This window comes from Bombus vancouverensis, unplaced genomic scaffold (assembly GCF_051014615.1).
Source record: "Bombus vancouverensis nearcticus unplaced genomic scaffold, iyBomVanc1_principal scaffold0043, whole genome shotgun sequence".
Classification (NCBI taxonomy): domain Eukaryota; kingdom Metazoa; phylum Arthropoda; class Insecta; order Hymenoptera; family Apidae; genus Bombus; species Bombus vancouverensis.
This window is the reverse complement of record NW_027468934.1, coordinates 414,449-432,208: the sequence shown is the minus strand read 5'-3', so window position 1 is coordinate 432,208 and position 17,760 is coordinate 414,449. Positions and strand designations below refer to the sequence as shown.

Here is a 17,760-nt window from a genome sequence, read left to right as displayed (position 1 = left end):
CCGAACCAATCGATGATGGAAAACACCCAAAAGATGCCAACAATAAGAATACTAAACAAAGGAGAAACATACGCTATAAACAGGGCAGTAGACCAACAGAGCCCAAATAAACCAACAAGTTAAGTACAGAACTGCTCAAATACAAACGAAATAGAGATGGAAATAATACAAAAAGACGACGAAAAGAACAACATCAACAAGGATCTACCACAACATAACGAAAGCTGGAAGACTGTAACTCCCAGCAAAAAAAAAAAAAAAAATACAAACACAAACGATAGGAGGACTACAGAAACAGAAAAACAACAATGGCTACAATAAATTCCTACACAAAACTCCTTCAGCTCGCTGACAGAAGAAATGGACACAGGCCCTACAGAAAAACCAAGAACACACCCCCAAGCCACCACCAATCTACATAGACGCTAAAATAATAGACCCCCTCATTGACCTGCTAAACAGCACGGCAGGAAAAGAAAACTACACCATTAAACAGATCAAACTGGATCAAGTAAAAGTACAAACTAATACCCCAGAAACCTATAGGAAAGTGACAAAAGCGCTAAAGGAAAGAAACGCTGGGTATCATACTTACCAACCCAAATCTGACAAAAGCTACAAAGCAGTAATCAGAGGTTTACACCCTAAAACAAATACAAACAAAACATGCGAGGAAGTGGCCAAGAGCGGAGCCAATATATCGAATATATAAAATAGCGCGCGTTACTATACGACACGCGTTATAACTGCTATATCGTATCGCAAACTCGCATATCGCTCAGCCGTTTTCCGACACAACGATAATAGACCATGTTTAAAGAAACGTACGCATGATGGCTGGATCGTCGGTGAAGATGCGCGCAACGAGCAGCAGACGACAAGGTAGGCACGCAAACCGATCTCGACCTGTTCCTCTGGATCGTCCGAGAAGCAGGCAACGTCTCTTCGTCGCTGTCGCTTTCCGTCACCGAATTCCCATTTCCAGCGCAACTCTCCCTTCCCCCTTTGCTTCGCTTGCTCGAGAAATTCTTCTTCTCTATGCCGACGGTCGTCGACGAGGTCGAGCTCACCGACAACGAGACTGCCGACACGTTCGTCGACGAGCCGCTCGTCAACGAGACTCCTCGCAAACGAGACACCAGCTTTATGTCCAAGCACAACATCTTTCCACTCTCTCTTCTCTTTCCTCTTTAATTTCCCCCTTTAAATAGTTTTCCCGCCATCTTTACCGATGCACAGTTTCCGTTTCCGTTTCCACGATCTCGTAATTGCTCGAAACAGCACTTTTCTTCTACTCGAAATGTTCACCTTTAATCCGATCCGGTAAAAAACGTCCGTCTTATTATACGCGAGATATTAACGTGTACAGCGTCATTTTCCTACCAAAGCCACAGCAACGACAGAAAATCGTAGAAAGCACGTCGTACACTTTCGTCGTGTGCGAAAACTTAGCACACTGCAACCTTCCGATAATACGTCGATACCGTAGCTTCCCCCGTAGCTCTGTTACGTTCTTTGCCTCTTTCAAATCGATCGCTGTATTAGATACGTTACAAACGATTACTATGTTCAACGACGAACAATACCAACTTAACCACCGATTTACGCTAAGAAGATCGTAGATTTACCATTTGCAAAGGAAAAAGAACGTTTGTTAATTTCTGAATTCTAGTTTCTTCTTTGCTTCGTCTCGTTTACTAAAATCAGCCAGTCAAGATATTATCTTCGTATCGATGTCGTAGAATGTAAATACTTTTTGTAAGAGCGTACAAAATATCGAGCAGAGGGCAAACGGATAAACGAATACATTGTTCAGAGATGTCGAATCGATCCGATTCGAGGATCGTTTCCGAAATTTCATTATTTAATTAGAAAGAAAGAGAAGGTCGATCGATAACCAGATTCGAATTCCCTTGCCTCGAATCCGTATTTCCAGAAACAGAGTCGGAATTACTCTGTCAACACCTTACCACGGCCAGTATTCCGTTCGCATAATTATAATAATTTCTCGGTTCATCCTCATTAAGAGCTACAACGAATTCCAATACTTGGCCAGCGTAACTGTAGCCACCAACTGTTGCAACGGCTACGAAAAGTATTTGTACGCCCTTCTAAGTATTACAGCATTTACTATTTTATTACTATTTAATTGCGCTCGAATATACAAAGTTTCGTATCTTTACTCGTTTAGTCGTATGTATTTTCATACGACAGCGAGAAATTTATTTTCCAAAAACGAATTCGAACGCTACAAAGCGAGCGTTAGCGAGTTTTACATTTCATTCCGATTTATACGTAGATGCTGAATTTTGTATATACGTAGCTGGAAAATCGCTCGAGGGCGAAAGATGCGACAATTCCGAACAAAAGTAGCAAAGTAGTAGCAAAAGTAGCAAATGTAACAAGAAATCTGGATAACAGTCTAAACTACAGCCTTAAACAGAGATCTCCGAGTATATAACGAACTTGATACCATCGCTAGTTATCCGTTGAAAGCTTCGAGGTTCGTAGCATTGGTGCCAAGTTGCGTGATTTATTACCATCGACAAACCACCTTTTTTAAACATGCTGGCTGCCGGACGCGCGCGGACATCGATATCATTGACCGAGTTTCCCTGTTCCGCAGGTCTCTAACCCTTTTGAAGATCGTGGCTACATAATGGAAAAGAGTACCGACGACACTGACCGAGTCCCTTTGCCTTTGCTCTCCTCTCACTTTTTGCTTAACCAGATCTTTCACGTTGAACGAAGCGGCAGTCGATAGGTTGATTTTAATAATCAGACTTCACTTCCTCTCTCTCTCTCTCTCCCTTTCACTCAGCTTTGGCACGTTGAAGCTCGGTTATCGCGCCTGGATTGTAAGCGCCCTCCTCCTCCTCCTCCTCCTCCACAAAAAAAATGCGTCCGATTATTCGATGTAGGAAAGTAAGAGAGATAAAAAAAAATGTACTTCTATTATCGATAATTGACAAGAGAGATCTTTTTCTCACAGTTTAAAAGATATTCGATGCTGAATCGGTTAATATAATTTCTGCCTTTCCACTTCTTCAACCCTACGATTTTTCTCAACGCGGGATCGAGCGTTCGCTTGACTGTAAAAAATTTCATTTTCAATTCGATTAATTTTATTTATCGATCGTTATCGACGATAGAGACGTGCGCGTGTTTTAAGAACGAACGAAGAAAGAACGTTTTAAGGAACGATATTACTTCGGTATTCACGATATCGATATCAATAATTTTCACTTTTCGTTATTAATTTCCCAACTATTTCAAATGACACCGTATAATTCGCAAAAATATCGATCGTCTTGCAACAACAAAGCGTCGATCCCTTCGTTTTTTCTCCCCTTTCTCGTAAAAAAAATCTTCAAAGTATCAAACGGGCATATACTCGTTGGTTAAATACACAAAAATTCAAATCTTTCGTTTACGAATTTCGTAACGTTCTATGCAGTTTCGTTCACACTGCGAAAAGTGCCAAGATCTTCGGGCAATCGTTTTCAATACCTATTTTACGATGCCCTTTTCGTCCCATTGCGACCACCGTCACCATTATTTGATCGTCGAACGACTCTAAAACGAATCGATCTCACATTATCTTCCAATGGAAAGGCTTTCTTACAGCCTCATACCCGTCACATAGCCACCAAACAGTTTCATTATCGATGATTCTCACGGTCGATCATCGACGATCAACGGTTCGTTCGAGCGTAATAGCTGCACATAGCCACTGTCGTCGAGTTCGTGTCCGGACGACCTTGATCTCGGCCGTCGTCGATTCAGCCTACGTATCGTATCGATGGGAAAAAGAAAAACGAAAAGGCGCGGATAGAAAACGCGAGTGAAACGATAACACACGGTAGCAGTGACGTTACCGCGTCGGTAAGCACGAAATCGATAAATTGTGACGAATCGATCGAGTATCGGATGGATGAAAAATCGAAGAATTTGCCACGGGTCTCCAACCCCTACTGACAGAGTCAGGACACGACCCTTTCCGAACGAGGATGCAGCGAGTCACGATCAGAGAGCAAGTACTCTTACTAACACGGCGACTCGACGACTGGCGCCACGTCGTCGAGCTCATTGGCTCTCTTTCGCGACCCTCCTCTGACGCCCTCCGCCCCTCACCAAAGAGATCTATCTCGTACGCTTTCTGTCTTACCGCGGTGGCTTCGTTCCTTTTCTGTTCGCGACCTGTACGTGCGTGCTCTCTCTATGCATACGCCTGTCTCCTTCTACCCTACCAACCGACCTACGTGACGGCGCGGCGACGCGGCGACGCCGCACCGCAACGCGCTCTCTCCCTCGCGTTTTATATCGGCCAAACTTTTTATCCTCCTCGAATTCTGCGCTTTACACATTTTTCCAGCATTACATATAGATTGAATTAAAAAAGTTGCTTAAAAATTATACCGCTATTACTATACTATGCTATGCTATGCTATGCTATGCTATGCTATGCTATGCTATGCTATGCTATGCTATGCTATGCTATGCTACGCTATGCTACGCTATGCTACGCTACGCTATGCTATGCTATGCTATGCTATGCTATGCTATGCTACGCTATGTGGAAATAACATTTTTAAAAACATCTATATACTTTGTCAATAATATAATTCGCATAGTATAATTCTTAAGGCATTGTAGCGCGAGATTCTTCTGCACTTACGACAGATCTAAAAGCGAAGCGATCCATAGAACTTATATAATATGCAAAAATATCGAAATTATCCAAAGTATACAAATTATTAGATGAAATAATTTTCTATCTAGATTACATCTTTTTAATTATATTCGGCAAAATATACAATGTTATAAATATTCGATATTGCTTATTTTATTATTAATAAGCCCAATAAGCCGAACGAGCTTGAAACCAACATTTTAACTGTTTTATTATGTTTATTTTTAATATAACATAGAAACAAACTAACTTTAAGTTATAAGATCAAATAAATTATTTTCGAACAATTTTCCACTTTAGTCGACTGCTTCAAACGAGTTATGATAACGAATAATACGGATATTTTCTTCTGCCTATTTCTTTCATTTTTTCCCTTACTCTAGTTAATTGATACTGTACTTGTTACTGCAATAGCAGGTATTATGGTGTTGTTTTTGCGAATATAGTTCTATGTATTAATTAGCCAATTAATATCGGAGAATAATTGGAGATAAGATCGAAATAAGATTGCGCTTCAGGGTATAATTTGTTTAATCTGGAATATAAAAATATTAGATATATGTATGCATACTTGATTTGCAAGTTGCTATTTTTTTAAACATTTTCGTTGCCAATAACAATACGTATATATTAATAATCAGATACTATGTATATTATTATTACTTACTACTTTAGATGAATGATGAACGATAGTTTGGTTTATTCATTGAGTAAGCTCGGTGGTTTAGTTCATTATTCTTTACCTTCGGCGTACACAGTTATTGTTTGCACCGAAGGGTGGCGTTAAATACTCCGTCCTAATCAATCGATCCAAGCGTTCAATGACGGCCATTTGATAAAACAATTCTCTCTGCGGTTAAGATATTTTTGCAAAAGCATTCTAGTTTCTTTTATACCAATCGTAAGATATCGAAAATCATTTATCTCTCCTAATTAATTCCTTACCTACAGTTAAACTAATAATTTATGATAATTACTCTATTCATTTATATCAATTTATTCATAGAATGTATTCATGGAATCAAGGGAGCAAGTGCAATTTAGATCAAAGCCAACCAGTTTTCATCATCCATTGATGCGTGCTACCATTGGTAAGTCGCATGGTTTCGTTTCTTCGACGATAAGTTCAATGTTCATGTATAATTATTTGGAACCACATGCTGTACCTATTCTAATTGATAAATTTCAATACATACGCCGTGAGACACCGTGGAATGCGTGCGTTTTAGCCTTAATTATTCGTAAGATAGATTAGTCTATGTTAAGAGCATTGTGAGCTCATCGTGTACAATGATACTTATCCATCTTGCAAGGAAAATTAAAATTCTATTCTCTTTTTCTGCCGAAACACGCGTCCATTGATTTTTCCGAAAGATCGCAAACTCGTTCGTTCGTGCCGTGATTTTTATTTGATTTTCCGATTGATTGCAGATTCTCTTTGGCTTCTGCCTACTTTTAGGGGCACATACAGCGTCAGTAGCTTCATTTTCTTTCTCTCGTCCCAGGTTAGACAAATGTGTCTTTGATGCCGAATGCAAACCAGTGGGGCTACGAATTATCGTACGATGTTTATAAAGATCGATGTAATCATTGTGTGAGATATAGATATTGCGCGATGTATCCTTTGTTTGAAATTTGGAAAGATTCGTGTAAGATCGTTTTGTGTAGATCGTTTGACTTTCCGTATCTGCTTGTATCTCCGTCATCCTTCCCACCACGCCACTTTGGAAGCTGCTCAGCGAAACTAAGGTGCGACGAGTCCATTCAGTCGTCTTCTTTTCTATCGATAACATGGATCACGTTGCGTCAGGTTTGTAACCTATTCTAACCTATTAGCGGCGTCACTTCTTCATTACTGTCATTACTATATTTTTTACTATCGTTTATATCTCGTTATTAATATCGTTTAATCAATCCACGTTTATTTAACGATTTGTCGAACATTCAGATAATGAAATTAGGTGGTTTTCTGAAATTTTTTGTTTGTATCTCTCTTTAATCGTCTATTTACAAAATGATACTGTTACTGGTAGCTTGTATCGTAAGCTTTCGTAATAAAATCGTTATTGATCGTTTGATCGTATTTTCATGTAATTATTTTATACATTTCTAGTTTGTTTTTGTGCAGGTTATCGATCGATGGCAGGGATAATATAGAAGTAACAGGAATATTAATATATGGACGCAACGACGATCAACGATCAGTCTGATGAATTTTCATGGAAATCTGGTAACGTTTAATTTATTTTAACTAAGACAGCTGTGTATGAACGGTTCTATTGCCTTTTTATTCGAGCATGGGTAACATTTGATATACAATTTATGTCTACTTTAAAATATACTTGATACATATTTCATAATAGATCGTTTCGTAATTATTTGGAATATTAAAATGAAAGTAAATACGATTAAACAAATCACTTTTTTTCATTCAAATATATGAAATCATTCTCTTATTTCAAACGAACTTGTAACAAATTATTTTATTGTTTCAATGTAATTCATAATGTAGAATCCTTGATAATTTAACGATAGCTTCGTGTAGACAGTTTGAAACATAGAAATCTTAACAATAATGGCTTTAACTATATCGATAGGTATTGTAACACACTAGGTATTGGTATATCGAATTCAAATTATTTTTCTATATTACGTGAATTTGCTATAGTTTCGGTCATATATTGCAACTTTGTAACTTGTGTCTTTTTCATAGAGGTGGCGCGCAAATAGACTGAAATACTTCAAAGCAAGACTTCGCGCGCGTTTCTCTAGCATTCTTTAAGCATTCTTTTAGTTGTGAACTTTTGAATTCTTGGAAATATTTTCGGATATTTATAACACGCGACCGTTGTGTGTTAACTATGTTTCGTGTTCTAATAACGAACATTCGTGGTATGATTCTCGCAAATGAAATGATCGATTCCCTATTTCGGTTAGGACAATAGAGGTGGTTATATGAAGTATTACACTGAGATAACGGTTTACAATTCGCACTTTATTCCAACAATTTTGTAGAGAAGATAGTTGAGCTGGTGCGTATAGATAAGTGAAGTAGGTGACTGATCTAAGGGTGGAAACCCGGTCAAGAGATGTCGACTGTTCTAAAGATGGAAAATCAGTAAAGTTCGGTGACGATGCTATTGTCACGTAAAATAACAAAATAAAAAAGGAATTTGAGGTAAAAAAATAAAAAAAGAAAACTTTATTTTTTTTCTAACATCAATACACTTTACAATCTACTTCCGAACTCTAGACGTGACTTTCTAAGACTGACTCTTACGATTTTACTTTCAATCGGATTCGATTACTTTCTTTTGTCATCCCTCAACATCCCTACCGTCCATGCATTTGCTAGGCGTCCGCGATCGTTGCCACGTGCTCTTTCTTCTAGAACCTTCGGTGGAAGGACCGTTGGGATGTTGATGGTTCATTAGGCACTTCAGCGATATACATTGTCGCCGAGTGCCGCCACATCTTTATCTCTATCTCTATCGTCAGTCCGTCGGATTTGAAGTATGCCGGTCGTGACACTATGGCGGAGGAAGGCTAGCGATGGGTGTGTCTAGCGCACGGGACCATCGGATTTGTAGATGACAGTTTTGACTAGGAAAGTGAGGGCAATAGTCATTGCTTCTGATTGGATGAGAAAAAGGTTGGTGGGCAAGGAAATGTTCCAACCGCCCCGGAGAGAAAGTTGCTAGCCGGAGACACCGAACGTGAGAAAAACCAACTTTCCCGTATCATTCCGTAGTAGACAATAAATTTAAGGAACACTTGAAATAAAAGAACTATGAAAATGCCAAGATTTATGGTGGGTCCTGAAGACTATTGAGGGTACGCAGTAACGATGCGTAGACAACTGGCTGTCATGTTGCCCGCGGATTGGGGCCTGGTTTGTGTACAGAGTCACCGGACGTAACATTATGTATTAACGATATAAACGATATCTTATGTTTTGTTGTAGACATATCACAGCTTCAACTTTTCCGTCTTCTTTGGGAATATTCTAACAGTGACTCAGAAGCCAAGAACGTAAGTATCTTTACATATCGTACTTTAATTATGTCTATTCTGTATATTTTGTATATTTTGTATATTTTGTATATTTTGTATATTTTGTATATTTTGTATATTTTGTATATTTTGTATATTTTGCTTTGAACGCTATTAATTAGGGAATACAATTTGATTAAAAACTTGGGAGGTTAGGATCTTCTCGGGTTATTCTTCTATTAAAATAAAAAGAGTGTTAGTTAAAGTCTTAATATCGAAGTGTAAAACAAATAACTAACATATTTCAGGAATTATTCTAGATTTTAAACTTTCATATCAGAGTTTCAGTTTTTGTACTTATCTAAGTTTATTAGCATTTCAATCTTTATTATTAGCAAAGTTACAAATTCAATAAACTTGCATTTTTCATTATCTCCAGCTTTCCAAATAATCAGCAGTCATTCATCGTGTTTTGTTCTGCTGGGATAGCACGGCAGTTCGATGGCGTAACGCTTCTGTTCCTCTGTTCCTCCTAACGGTGAGTCGCATGCATTTCTGTTCCTCCGGTCACTCAATCGTGTGATAGGATGGAAAGATGCGAATCGGCGTGGGGTTGTATTACGTAGAACTTTTTGCGAGCATAATGACCGCGGATATTTTTTAAACTCGTGAGTAGTAACATTTTTCTCAAATCTTTATTTATTAGTTCAGGATAGGTCTTCTCGCACATCGCGATTATAATAATTAGTTTTTTAATAGTTAGTTGAAACATGTACATTTGAGAATATACTCGTGGTACTTATAAATATGTATATTAATATTCGGTAGAAATAGACAAGTATCGACACGAATATACCTGTGTCACATAAATATGTCGGAGATGAAAGAACACCGGAGCCTTTGGAATTTTGGATAATCCCGCAACATTGTAACCTAGAGTCTACTATAGCTGTAACTGAACAATTGTAGTTATTCAATCCGATTGTAATTGTTCGAGATTGGTGATAGTGAGCTTGGGCTCGAGGCGACAGTCAGTTGCCGAACGTAGCCGCGGTCACGGGATGAACGCTTTGCCTAACAAAGGTATGGAGTAATTCTATAGCTCTCCTTAAAAGAAATATTCGTGGCGACACGCGACAGTAAACATTCCAACGGTTTCTGTCCCGTGGCTCGCCACACGCAGACCCTATGCTTCGAGTTTTACGTTACGTTTTAGATTATAATGTATATAATATACAAAGGAAATTATAAAAGTGGGGCAAATAACTGGTAATTACACTTAATAAATTAGTTATAGTATACATTAAAAAAATTTTACTTACCAGAAAAACAACATGTCAACTCTAGAAAATAATTTTTAATTTTCGAAATATCAATGTATATGTTTGACATATCAGATCAATATGGCTCCGAAATATGTTACACGGAATTGTTCATTTTCATTTGTTTGTTCCAATAAAAGCGCTAATATCTGGAGAAAAATCCTATGTATTTAGAAATTAACAGAAATGTTAAGTGAACTGTTATTTTGCCCGCATTGTATTTTTTACATGTAATGCCTGTTACACGTTTTATCTTTAACATAGTAAACTCATTATTTACTCGAGATTTATTCCTAGCGCACCAATATTTTTCAATAGAGCGATGCAAAGTTTTACTGTATCTCGGATCATCACAAGTTAATCAAAATCTTGAGGATTCGATTTCACCGGCTCAAAGTGACTTTTGCAGGCAAAAGAAATTGTTCCTCGGATACTTTAATATTTTTTACTAAATTTCATCAAAAAAAGAGTTTTATTTGCTAATAGAAGATAACTATGTTTTGGTACTCCTACAGAACAGTATCACAACATTCGCTAAAATTACAAATATTGTACAGTATATTCACTACAAGGCTAATTAAAATAGCTTGTAATCCAACATATAAGAATGCTACTTGCAAAGTATCTTTGCTAGTAACAGTTTAAAGTAGAGAGATATTCCTAAAAAATCATATATTTTATACATATATGTACGTAGTATATACAGTGGATATAACTATCTTTCTGAATTTATAAAATAACAGTATATAATAATAAATAATAATAATAATATAATATAATAATAATAAAAAAATAATATAATAATAAATAAAAATAACATAATAATAATAAATTTATAGAATAACAATATTCCAATATTTATATTTTTCCTTGTTGCAATTTTGTAAACCGTCAAAGCGTTTACAACAGAAATTCCCAGAAGGAATTGAATGCCAAGTTTTCTGTACCATTTGATTCCTTTTCTAATTGTGGTGGCATAAGAAACCATTTGATCGGAATAATCTATACCACACTTTCCTTCGTTATATTCGACGACAGCTAGCGGTTTTAATGTAGCGAACAAGCGAAACGAAAGATCATTCTTGAGACCACCACTTGAGCGATTCGCATTACTAAAATATCGATAGGAGCACCTAGCAGAGAACGCTTGGTACTGCTGTACGCGTGGCCTGACGCAGATTTTTTTGAAAACACGCGTGGCAGTCAATGTGTTAATAAACTATTAAACTACATGTCGTGAAGAAGTATCCCCTTTATGAACATTTATTAATAGCTCTAGAGTTGATAATATTAGCTTGAGGAAGTTCTGTATGTACGTGTAATTGATAGTACTCGCGTACACCTGTGCGTGTAAAACGTTTCAAGTTAATAAAGAGAACATGATACACGTGGAATAGGTATGAATAAAAATTACAAGAAGCCGGAGAATATTCTAAAACATATGCCATGATAAAATATAAATTGTAAAGAGTTATAGATCATGTTATTATATATTAAAATTATGCTTAACAAGCAGATATTAGCGTAAATATGACGCTGCGTTAATTAAATCCAACAATATTGAGAAAAGAACAAATTGAACAATACCTAGAAATAATTTAGAAAAACACTGTTAGATCAATTTCAAATTGGGTTTTCTTTACTCGATGTCAAACTTAACTCTTATTCGTCTTTTGCATAAACTCTTTTCGTGATATGAAACTTTAGAGTTGACATGCTGCTGGTATTAATTGCACACGCAGAATAAGATTTTCCAAATTGAACCGAAACGATTTAGACAGAAAAATGTAATACTTTCAATACTCATAACAATTATTTATGCATTCCGCATATAAACCTACCGAATATTTATTACTTACTTTTAGCTCAAAAATATTTGATATACTACTACCAAGCAAATATTAGATTGAAGAGGAAATCATACATGAAAGATGTCACTTTTTTTAATAAAAAGTTCGTTCTCATCAAAGTTTCTGGCAATTTATTACATACCTGTATACAAAGTGGATTACTTTGTAACACAACTGGAAAGTAACTTTCTTTAGTAATGATTTGCGTAATAAATTACGCAAAAAGTAAAAAGAAGATTATATTTTAAATCATATTCTAAGAATAACTGTATTTTAAACGTGATTTCAAAAGAATTTTGAATTTAAAAATTCGTCAAAAGTACATACGTACTTACTACTTCGACACGATCTAGGCTAATTATGTGTTCTAATGTTTATACATCTTGATAGTAGCTGTATTCAAAGAGCGCGTCGAATCTTTTTATAGTATTTGCCTTTTGATGTATTAAAAGTATCATTAGAGATATTCTTCTTATTATCGCAAATATGTATTGTTCTGCTCATTGCATCGACAAGTGAACGGATTTTAAGCTTCCTATTCTTTTACATTTTCAATATTTCCAGAGTTATTTGTTTTCAGAATAAAAAAATATTAATTCCTGCCACTTTTGAGAGAAATTGTTTAGAAGTGTATCCTGTTTATCTCGAATCGCTCAAATATATCGGGGAAAAAATGAATGATACAAAAATCGAATGACATCGAAAGGGATATACTATTATATTCGTGTGTATTTACTTTGCGTGTATTGTCTTAACATGAAATCTCTTGCGTGTTAAAATATTTCAGTGGATATCTCCATTTTTTGTTACATAATCACGCAGCTGACGTTCAGACATCTCTAAAATACTAGAAACTTGCGTCTTTCGCACCATCCGCTATCGTAATAGAAACTTTCAAATTCGACAGAGCAATACAAAGCACGCGAAAAGTGACTGACCAAAAAAGAACTGAATGTTTTGACGACATTACGAAACTGCAGCCTTGTATTTCAGCAATATCATACCAGCAATAACAAATTTTGAGAAATATCTTTATGTTCTATTCCTGTGGCGTACTTTGGATAACGCTAATCCCGGCGACACACTAAATTTTGAAATCCATACGACTGATTCTACAGAAGCGGGGATTCTACAGCAGCGATTTCGCTTGCACAGTTGTTCATTTAATTTATGAATTGTAAGAAACCTCAAGTATAGTGATATTGCTATATAGTGATATTGCTACAAAAGCGACTAGACAAATAGAGAGCTACATGTGATTTTATCGTATTTTTTTAACCCTTTCGCTTCGGCAATCCAGTCCGCCGAAGTACTGTCACTGAACGGAAACGCGCGCCAGAAATACGCACAGTGTGCGTGGCTACTGTATATACGTTTTCCTAAGTCTTAAATAATAATAATTCTTGTAAGAACCGTATACGAAATATCGTTTCACTGTCAATGGATTTAGTAGATTTTTTAGCACGAAACAATATACGATTTTGATGTTGTTTCAAGAACGAGTAACTTAAAGAAGTGATTAATCCAGTATGTCAATAAAATCAAGGGAAAATGTTCTGTCGATAACGAAAAAATATATTAATGACCACAGATAGCATTTGTATATGCATCATTTTTGTCAAATTTTGTCTTCCAAACACAACTTTTTAATATTCCTATTTTATCTACTTTTGCTAAAATACATTAAACACATTTCAATACTAAACTAAAGATCTTTAAACTTAAAAATGACTTTTGCTTATTCCCATGTCACAAACAATTGGCTTTAATAATTATCGATCAATACTCTCTTATTCGTAAGCACATCAGCATATTCGATCCATGCAAATTCACGTAAAATGTTACTACTTCCTGCCTTTCGTTACATGTATCTTAATAAATTGTATCTTATTAAATCTTAATAAATATGAGTCTTAATAAAAAGAAGTTACTTTTTACGTAGACCAAACCTAGTTCTATTATTAAGCGCGTAAGCAGATAAGATGAAGATCAAATAGAGGCAAAGCTAAAAAATAACGACTATATAACGACGATGTATCACTTTCCAAGGCGATCACACGAATGAATATCTGATGAAAATCTTTTTCGCTATACGACTGCATTTGTTTGTTATATGCTCGCTGGAGACATCGAGAAGGTTCCAATCGTTGTTGCTAGGCAATTTCTGTCAAAAGTTTGTTGTATACTCTTTGGAAACATCGAGAAAGATCCAAACGCCGATACTAGGCAGACTTTTGCAGGCAAAAGAAATTGTTCCTCGGATACTTTAATATTTTTTACTAAATTTCATCAAAAATAGAATTTTATTTGCTAATAGAAGATAACTATGTTTTGGTACCGCCGCTTCGAGCTTTTTACAATCCACTAGCGATAAAAAGTTCGCGTACAAGGTAACTAGCGGGCAAAAGAACGGTATAAAGCATAGAGTATAGAGTATATTAGCGTATCTCGCTTAGCGTAGCTAAGCATAGAGTATCTCGCGAATTATTACACAACAGTGATAATAAGGCAAATCTAATAAAATTTACTTCTCATTAAAAAGTCGTACCAAAACAATTATTTATTAATTGGTTTATGTATTAATTCTTAAGAAGATACATATAAATAAGAAAAAATGGTAAAATTTGAGTAGTATAATAAAAGTAATATATGCCTATGATCATTCTAAAGTATAAAAAGTGAAATAGTCTTACGTTCATTGGTATATTTTAAGAACACATACATCTTTTAACGATAGTTGCAATGTAACATCATTTTTATATTACACGCAAGGTATGGCAAGTATTCCTGCTCTAAGGCACAATTTGAAATCAACAACATTCAATTTAACAAATTATAACTTCTATTCGTTTTCCATCATGGAATAACGCGGTGGTGTCTTCCATATTGCACTGGACGTGCGTTGTAATCTACTCCTATCTATATTTTCAAACATTTCAGTTAAATCTGGTGTGCACATTCTTCTATCAAAGAATTTATAGACTGCTTTCTTCGGAATTTATCGTTGCATTGCAAGTTCATTTTCGCGTATGTACGCTAAAATTGATAAAAATTCCAGTACTCCATGCATTATAATGTTTATTAACTCATTAAGTAAAACAACACTTACATTGCGCCTAATGTGGAATTGTACGACTTGGTCTGGCTTCATCGTCCGATGTGTCGTCGTCAGGTCGTCAGGTGGATCTTACTGTTTGGAGCTATATTTTGGATAAAATATCGAATGAATAATAGCTTGTGTTTTTATAACAGAAGAATACTTTGATACTGTTTGTAATGTTACCTGCAATGTCATCATCCGAGTCTCCTTCTTTTGTTTCGCTAATAAGATTTTTTTTGCTTTTTCGACAGATCTTCGTGCCAGTTTTTGAACAATGGCTTTTTCTGAAATTTTTTCTTTTTCAAAGGCCTCGATTCTCCTTCTTACGGGCACATTTTTCTTCATTTCATTTTGAATGTCCTGTTTCGTCATGTTTCTATTAGACATTTCCCTTTCACGGGATGGCTCATCTTCTGCGAATAATTCTTCGAACTCGGTGAGTCCAATAGCTTGATTCAGCTGCTGAATCTCCTCCTGCAGAGTTATTGGCGACCGTGATGTAAATTTAGGTTCATTATTTTTTCCTATACTACTAGCCAAGTTTTTATTAATTACTACCGTTTCGTTTGATTTTATTGGTGATAAAGGTTCTACAATTGCGGTAGCGTCCATCATCTTCTGCGTATAAGTAGAATTGATGTCCATCGTGGAATTCATAAGAGGAGTAAATTTCTCAAGTGCATCCTCGCACATTGAAGGATCTTCAATATCATTTCTTGCTGATGGAATTACTGTATCATCAATAATATTAGAATATTTACCCTTCGTGTTTTCACTCCGTGAAAAAGTTCTCTTTATATTACTATCTCTTGTTGTCATTGAAGACTTTAATGGTTCAATCCTTTCTGGCTGTATTGCATCTTCTTTTGAAATTGTTTCGCTTAAAACATTCTTTTTTGTTTTACTATGTTTTGTAGGACCTTTTGTGTTTTTTTCATCTGAACTACTTCTAGCACTTTCCTTTTTTTTAGGTCGGCCTCCACGTTTCCTCTAAAAATTTAGAATATATTTAACAACGTTATAGTAGTATTTATATACACAATGTACATACAATTATATAAGCAATTAGATTTTGACGTATTAATTAACCGATATCAAACATTATTGGGTACTACATATAAGGGTTAGTATTGATTAGTAACATAAGATAAGATAAGATTAGTAACATAAGATTAAAAGTATTAAATTTCATCATAATATGACACAAACATTTACATTACTGTCATCATCAAGAGATAGCCTTCGTAATTTTGTAACAAGTGACGTTGACTGCTGCTTTTTAATATTAATTGCAGCTTTTATTGCAGCCTTTCTTTTTGTTCGGTCAATTGTTGTTTCCAGCACATCCCCAGTTTTTACATCTTTATTTTCTGTTTTATCATGTACTGCTGAATCTGTTACTGTATTATCAGTATTGATAATATCATTTTCTGGGATAGTCTCTTTACGGCGACAACCTTTTTCCTTCAAAACTTTCGGCCTCTTTGTAGTTGAAGGGCCAGGGACTGATTTGGTAATCATTTCATTAATCTCCTTCTTTGATCCAGTATCCATATTTAAAATCTACGAATAAATGATATGTATTTAATATATACATTAAACTATACTTTTTAATAATACATACCATAATTTAATATTATGGTTGAAATTATGACGTATATAGCAATTAATACATACACATGTGTTTAGTTCTATTAACTTAGAAGCACATGTAAATTAAAAAAAAAAATATATATATATGAAACAATAATAAAATAATGAAGTAACATTGAGAATAGAATCTAGTTTAATTACACATATATACCCTTTTAACAATTCCGTTCTTATAAATTTTATTAAATTTACAGTGAAGCTTACAATTACACTAATGCCAATGAATATTAACGTATGCGTTTATTATTACACTAAATAAAAATGAAAGTAATGCAATGAAAAATACAATACACTTTAATGGAAATAAAATAAGTAAATAGCAAAGTATTTATTAATATTATTATATAGCATTATATTATATTATTATAATATTTATTAATATTTACTTACGTTTTACGTTTGCACAAAAACTATAAAATTTTAAATATAAAGAGAGATTTATAACAGAGATAAAGCAAGTCACAGAAATTAGTGTCTTTCAATGGCAAAAATGCGTTAAAGAAAGTGAAACGATAATCTCCGTTCGCGTCACAAGCGGAACTGTGCCGGTTTTGCTCCTTGAAAGTACACGCAGCGGTACATGAGCTAGAGAACATTTCAAATCATGTTGTTGTTTTTTTGCTTCGGAGTATCAAGATCGTTAGGACATACATAATATATTAATAAATAAACTCCGGGCAAAACAATGTCGCCGTTACGTTACCGTCGAACCGTCGAACAAAGACGAATTTGAATTCTCCGACTCTCCCCCGACCTGTTTATACTACACCAGTTTAAACGGACGCAATCGTAAAGAGTTCACGAGAGTTATGGATCAGTATCTACGAGTATCTACCGTCTTTGCGAACATTATCTATAATTATTTATTTAATCATTTGAAAATATACTTGAAGGTTTCAACAACGAGCAATCTTGTCTAATAAATCTCACGATCAACCATCCTCTACACACAAGTCCTCTGAAAACATAATCCTCTAAAACATAATCCTCTGCAAACATAATTATTAAATAAAAATCAAATATATCTTATTTAAATTACTATTAAATGCAATTTAATTATTATATTATTAACTAAGCAAATTTAATTTTAATTTAAAAAAAAATATATATATATAAGCTAAAATTAAGCTTATAGGTTCATACCCTATC

General features: G+C 35.1%; 1 protein-coding gene and 2 long non-coding RNA genes across 6 annotated transcripts; 2 read left to right on the top strand and 1 right to left on the bottom strand.

Annotated features, from left to right (window-relative positions):
• Nucleotides 1-6: 6 nt before the first annotated feature.
• LOC143304619 (uncharacterized) lies at nucleotides 7-8,692 on the top strand. Of its 4 annotated transcripts, XR_013061295.1 has the most exons (6): nucleotides 799-882; nucleotides 5,700-5,784; nucleotides 6,125-6,276; nucleotides 6,362-6,503; nucleotides 6,822-6,923; nucleotides 8,658-8,692. It is a non-coding gene; the product is annotated as an uncharacterized LOC143304619 (long non-coding RNA). The 4 variants fall into 4 exon arrangements; XR_013061294.1 differs by lacking the exon at nucleotides 8,658-8,692 and having other exon boundaries at nucleotides 7-882; nucleotides 6,125-6,253; nucleotides 6,822-7,055; XR_013061292.1 differs by lacking the exon at nucleotides 8,658-8,692 and having other exon boundaries at nucleotides 7-882; nucleotides 6,822-7,055.
• Nucleotides 8,693-8,699: 7 nt separating this feature from the next.
• LOC143304618 (uncharacterized) lies at nucleotides 8,700-10,018 on the top strand. Its single transcript, XR_013061291.1, has 3 exons — nucleotides 8,700-8,725; nucleotides 9,126-9,354; nucleotides 9,515-10,018. It is a non-coding gene; the product is annotated as an uncharacterized LOC143304618 (long non-coding RNA).
• Nucleotides 10,019-14,690: 4,672 nt separating this feature from the next.
• Nucleotides 14,691-16,582, bottom strand: LOC143304613 (uncharacterized). Its single transcript, XM_076627123.1, has 4 exons — nucleotides 16,174-16,582; nucleotides 15,142-15,948; nucleotides 14,968-15,058; nucleotides 14,691-14,894 (listed from the first exon to the last, which is right to left on the bottom strand). The coding sequence occupies exons 1-3, from the start codon at nucleotides 16,510-16,512 to the stop codon at nucleotides 15,035-15,037; spliced, it is 1,170 nt and encodes a 389-aa protein (XP_076483238.1). The 5' UTR covers nucleotides 16,513-16,582; the 3' UTR covers nucleotides 14,691-14,894; nucleotides 14,968-15,034.
• Nucleotides 16,583-17,760: the final 1,178 nt, after the last annotated feature.

Bases quoted from the DNA above. Each gene is read 5' to 3' on its own strand.
- LOC143304613 (XM_076627123.1), bottom strand. From the start codon at position 16,512: ATGGATACTGGATCAAAGAAGGAGATTAATGAAATGATTACCAAATCA. The intron at 15,949-16,173 runs GTAAATGTTTGT...CTAAATTTTTAG, and splicing joins CTCTTGATGATGACAGTAAT to AGGAAACGTGGAGGCCGACC. The intron at 15,059-15,141 runs GTAACATTACAA...TCCAAAATATAG, and splicing joins CTCGGATGATGACATTGCAG to CTCCAAACAGTAAGATCCAC.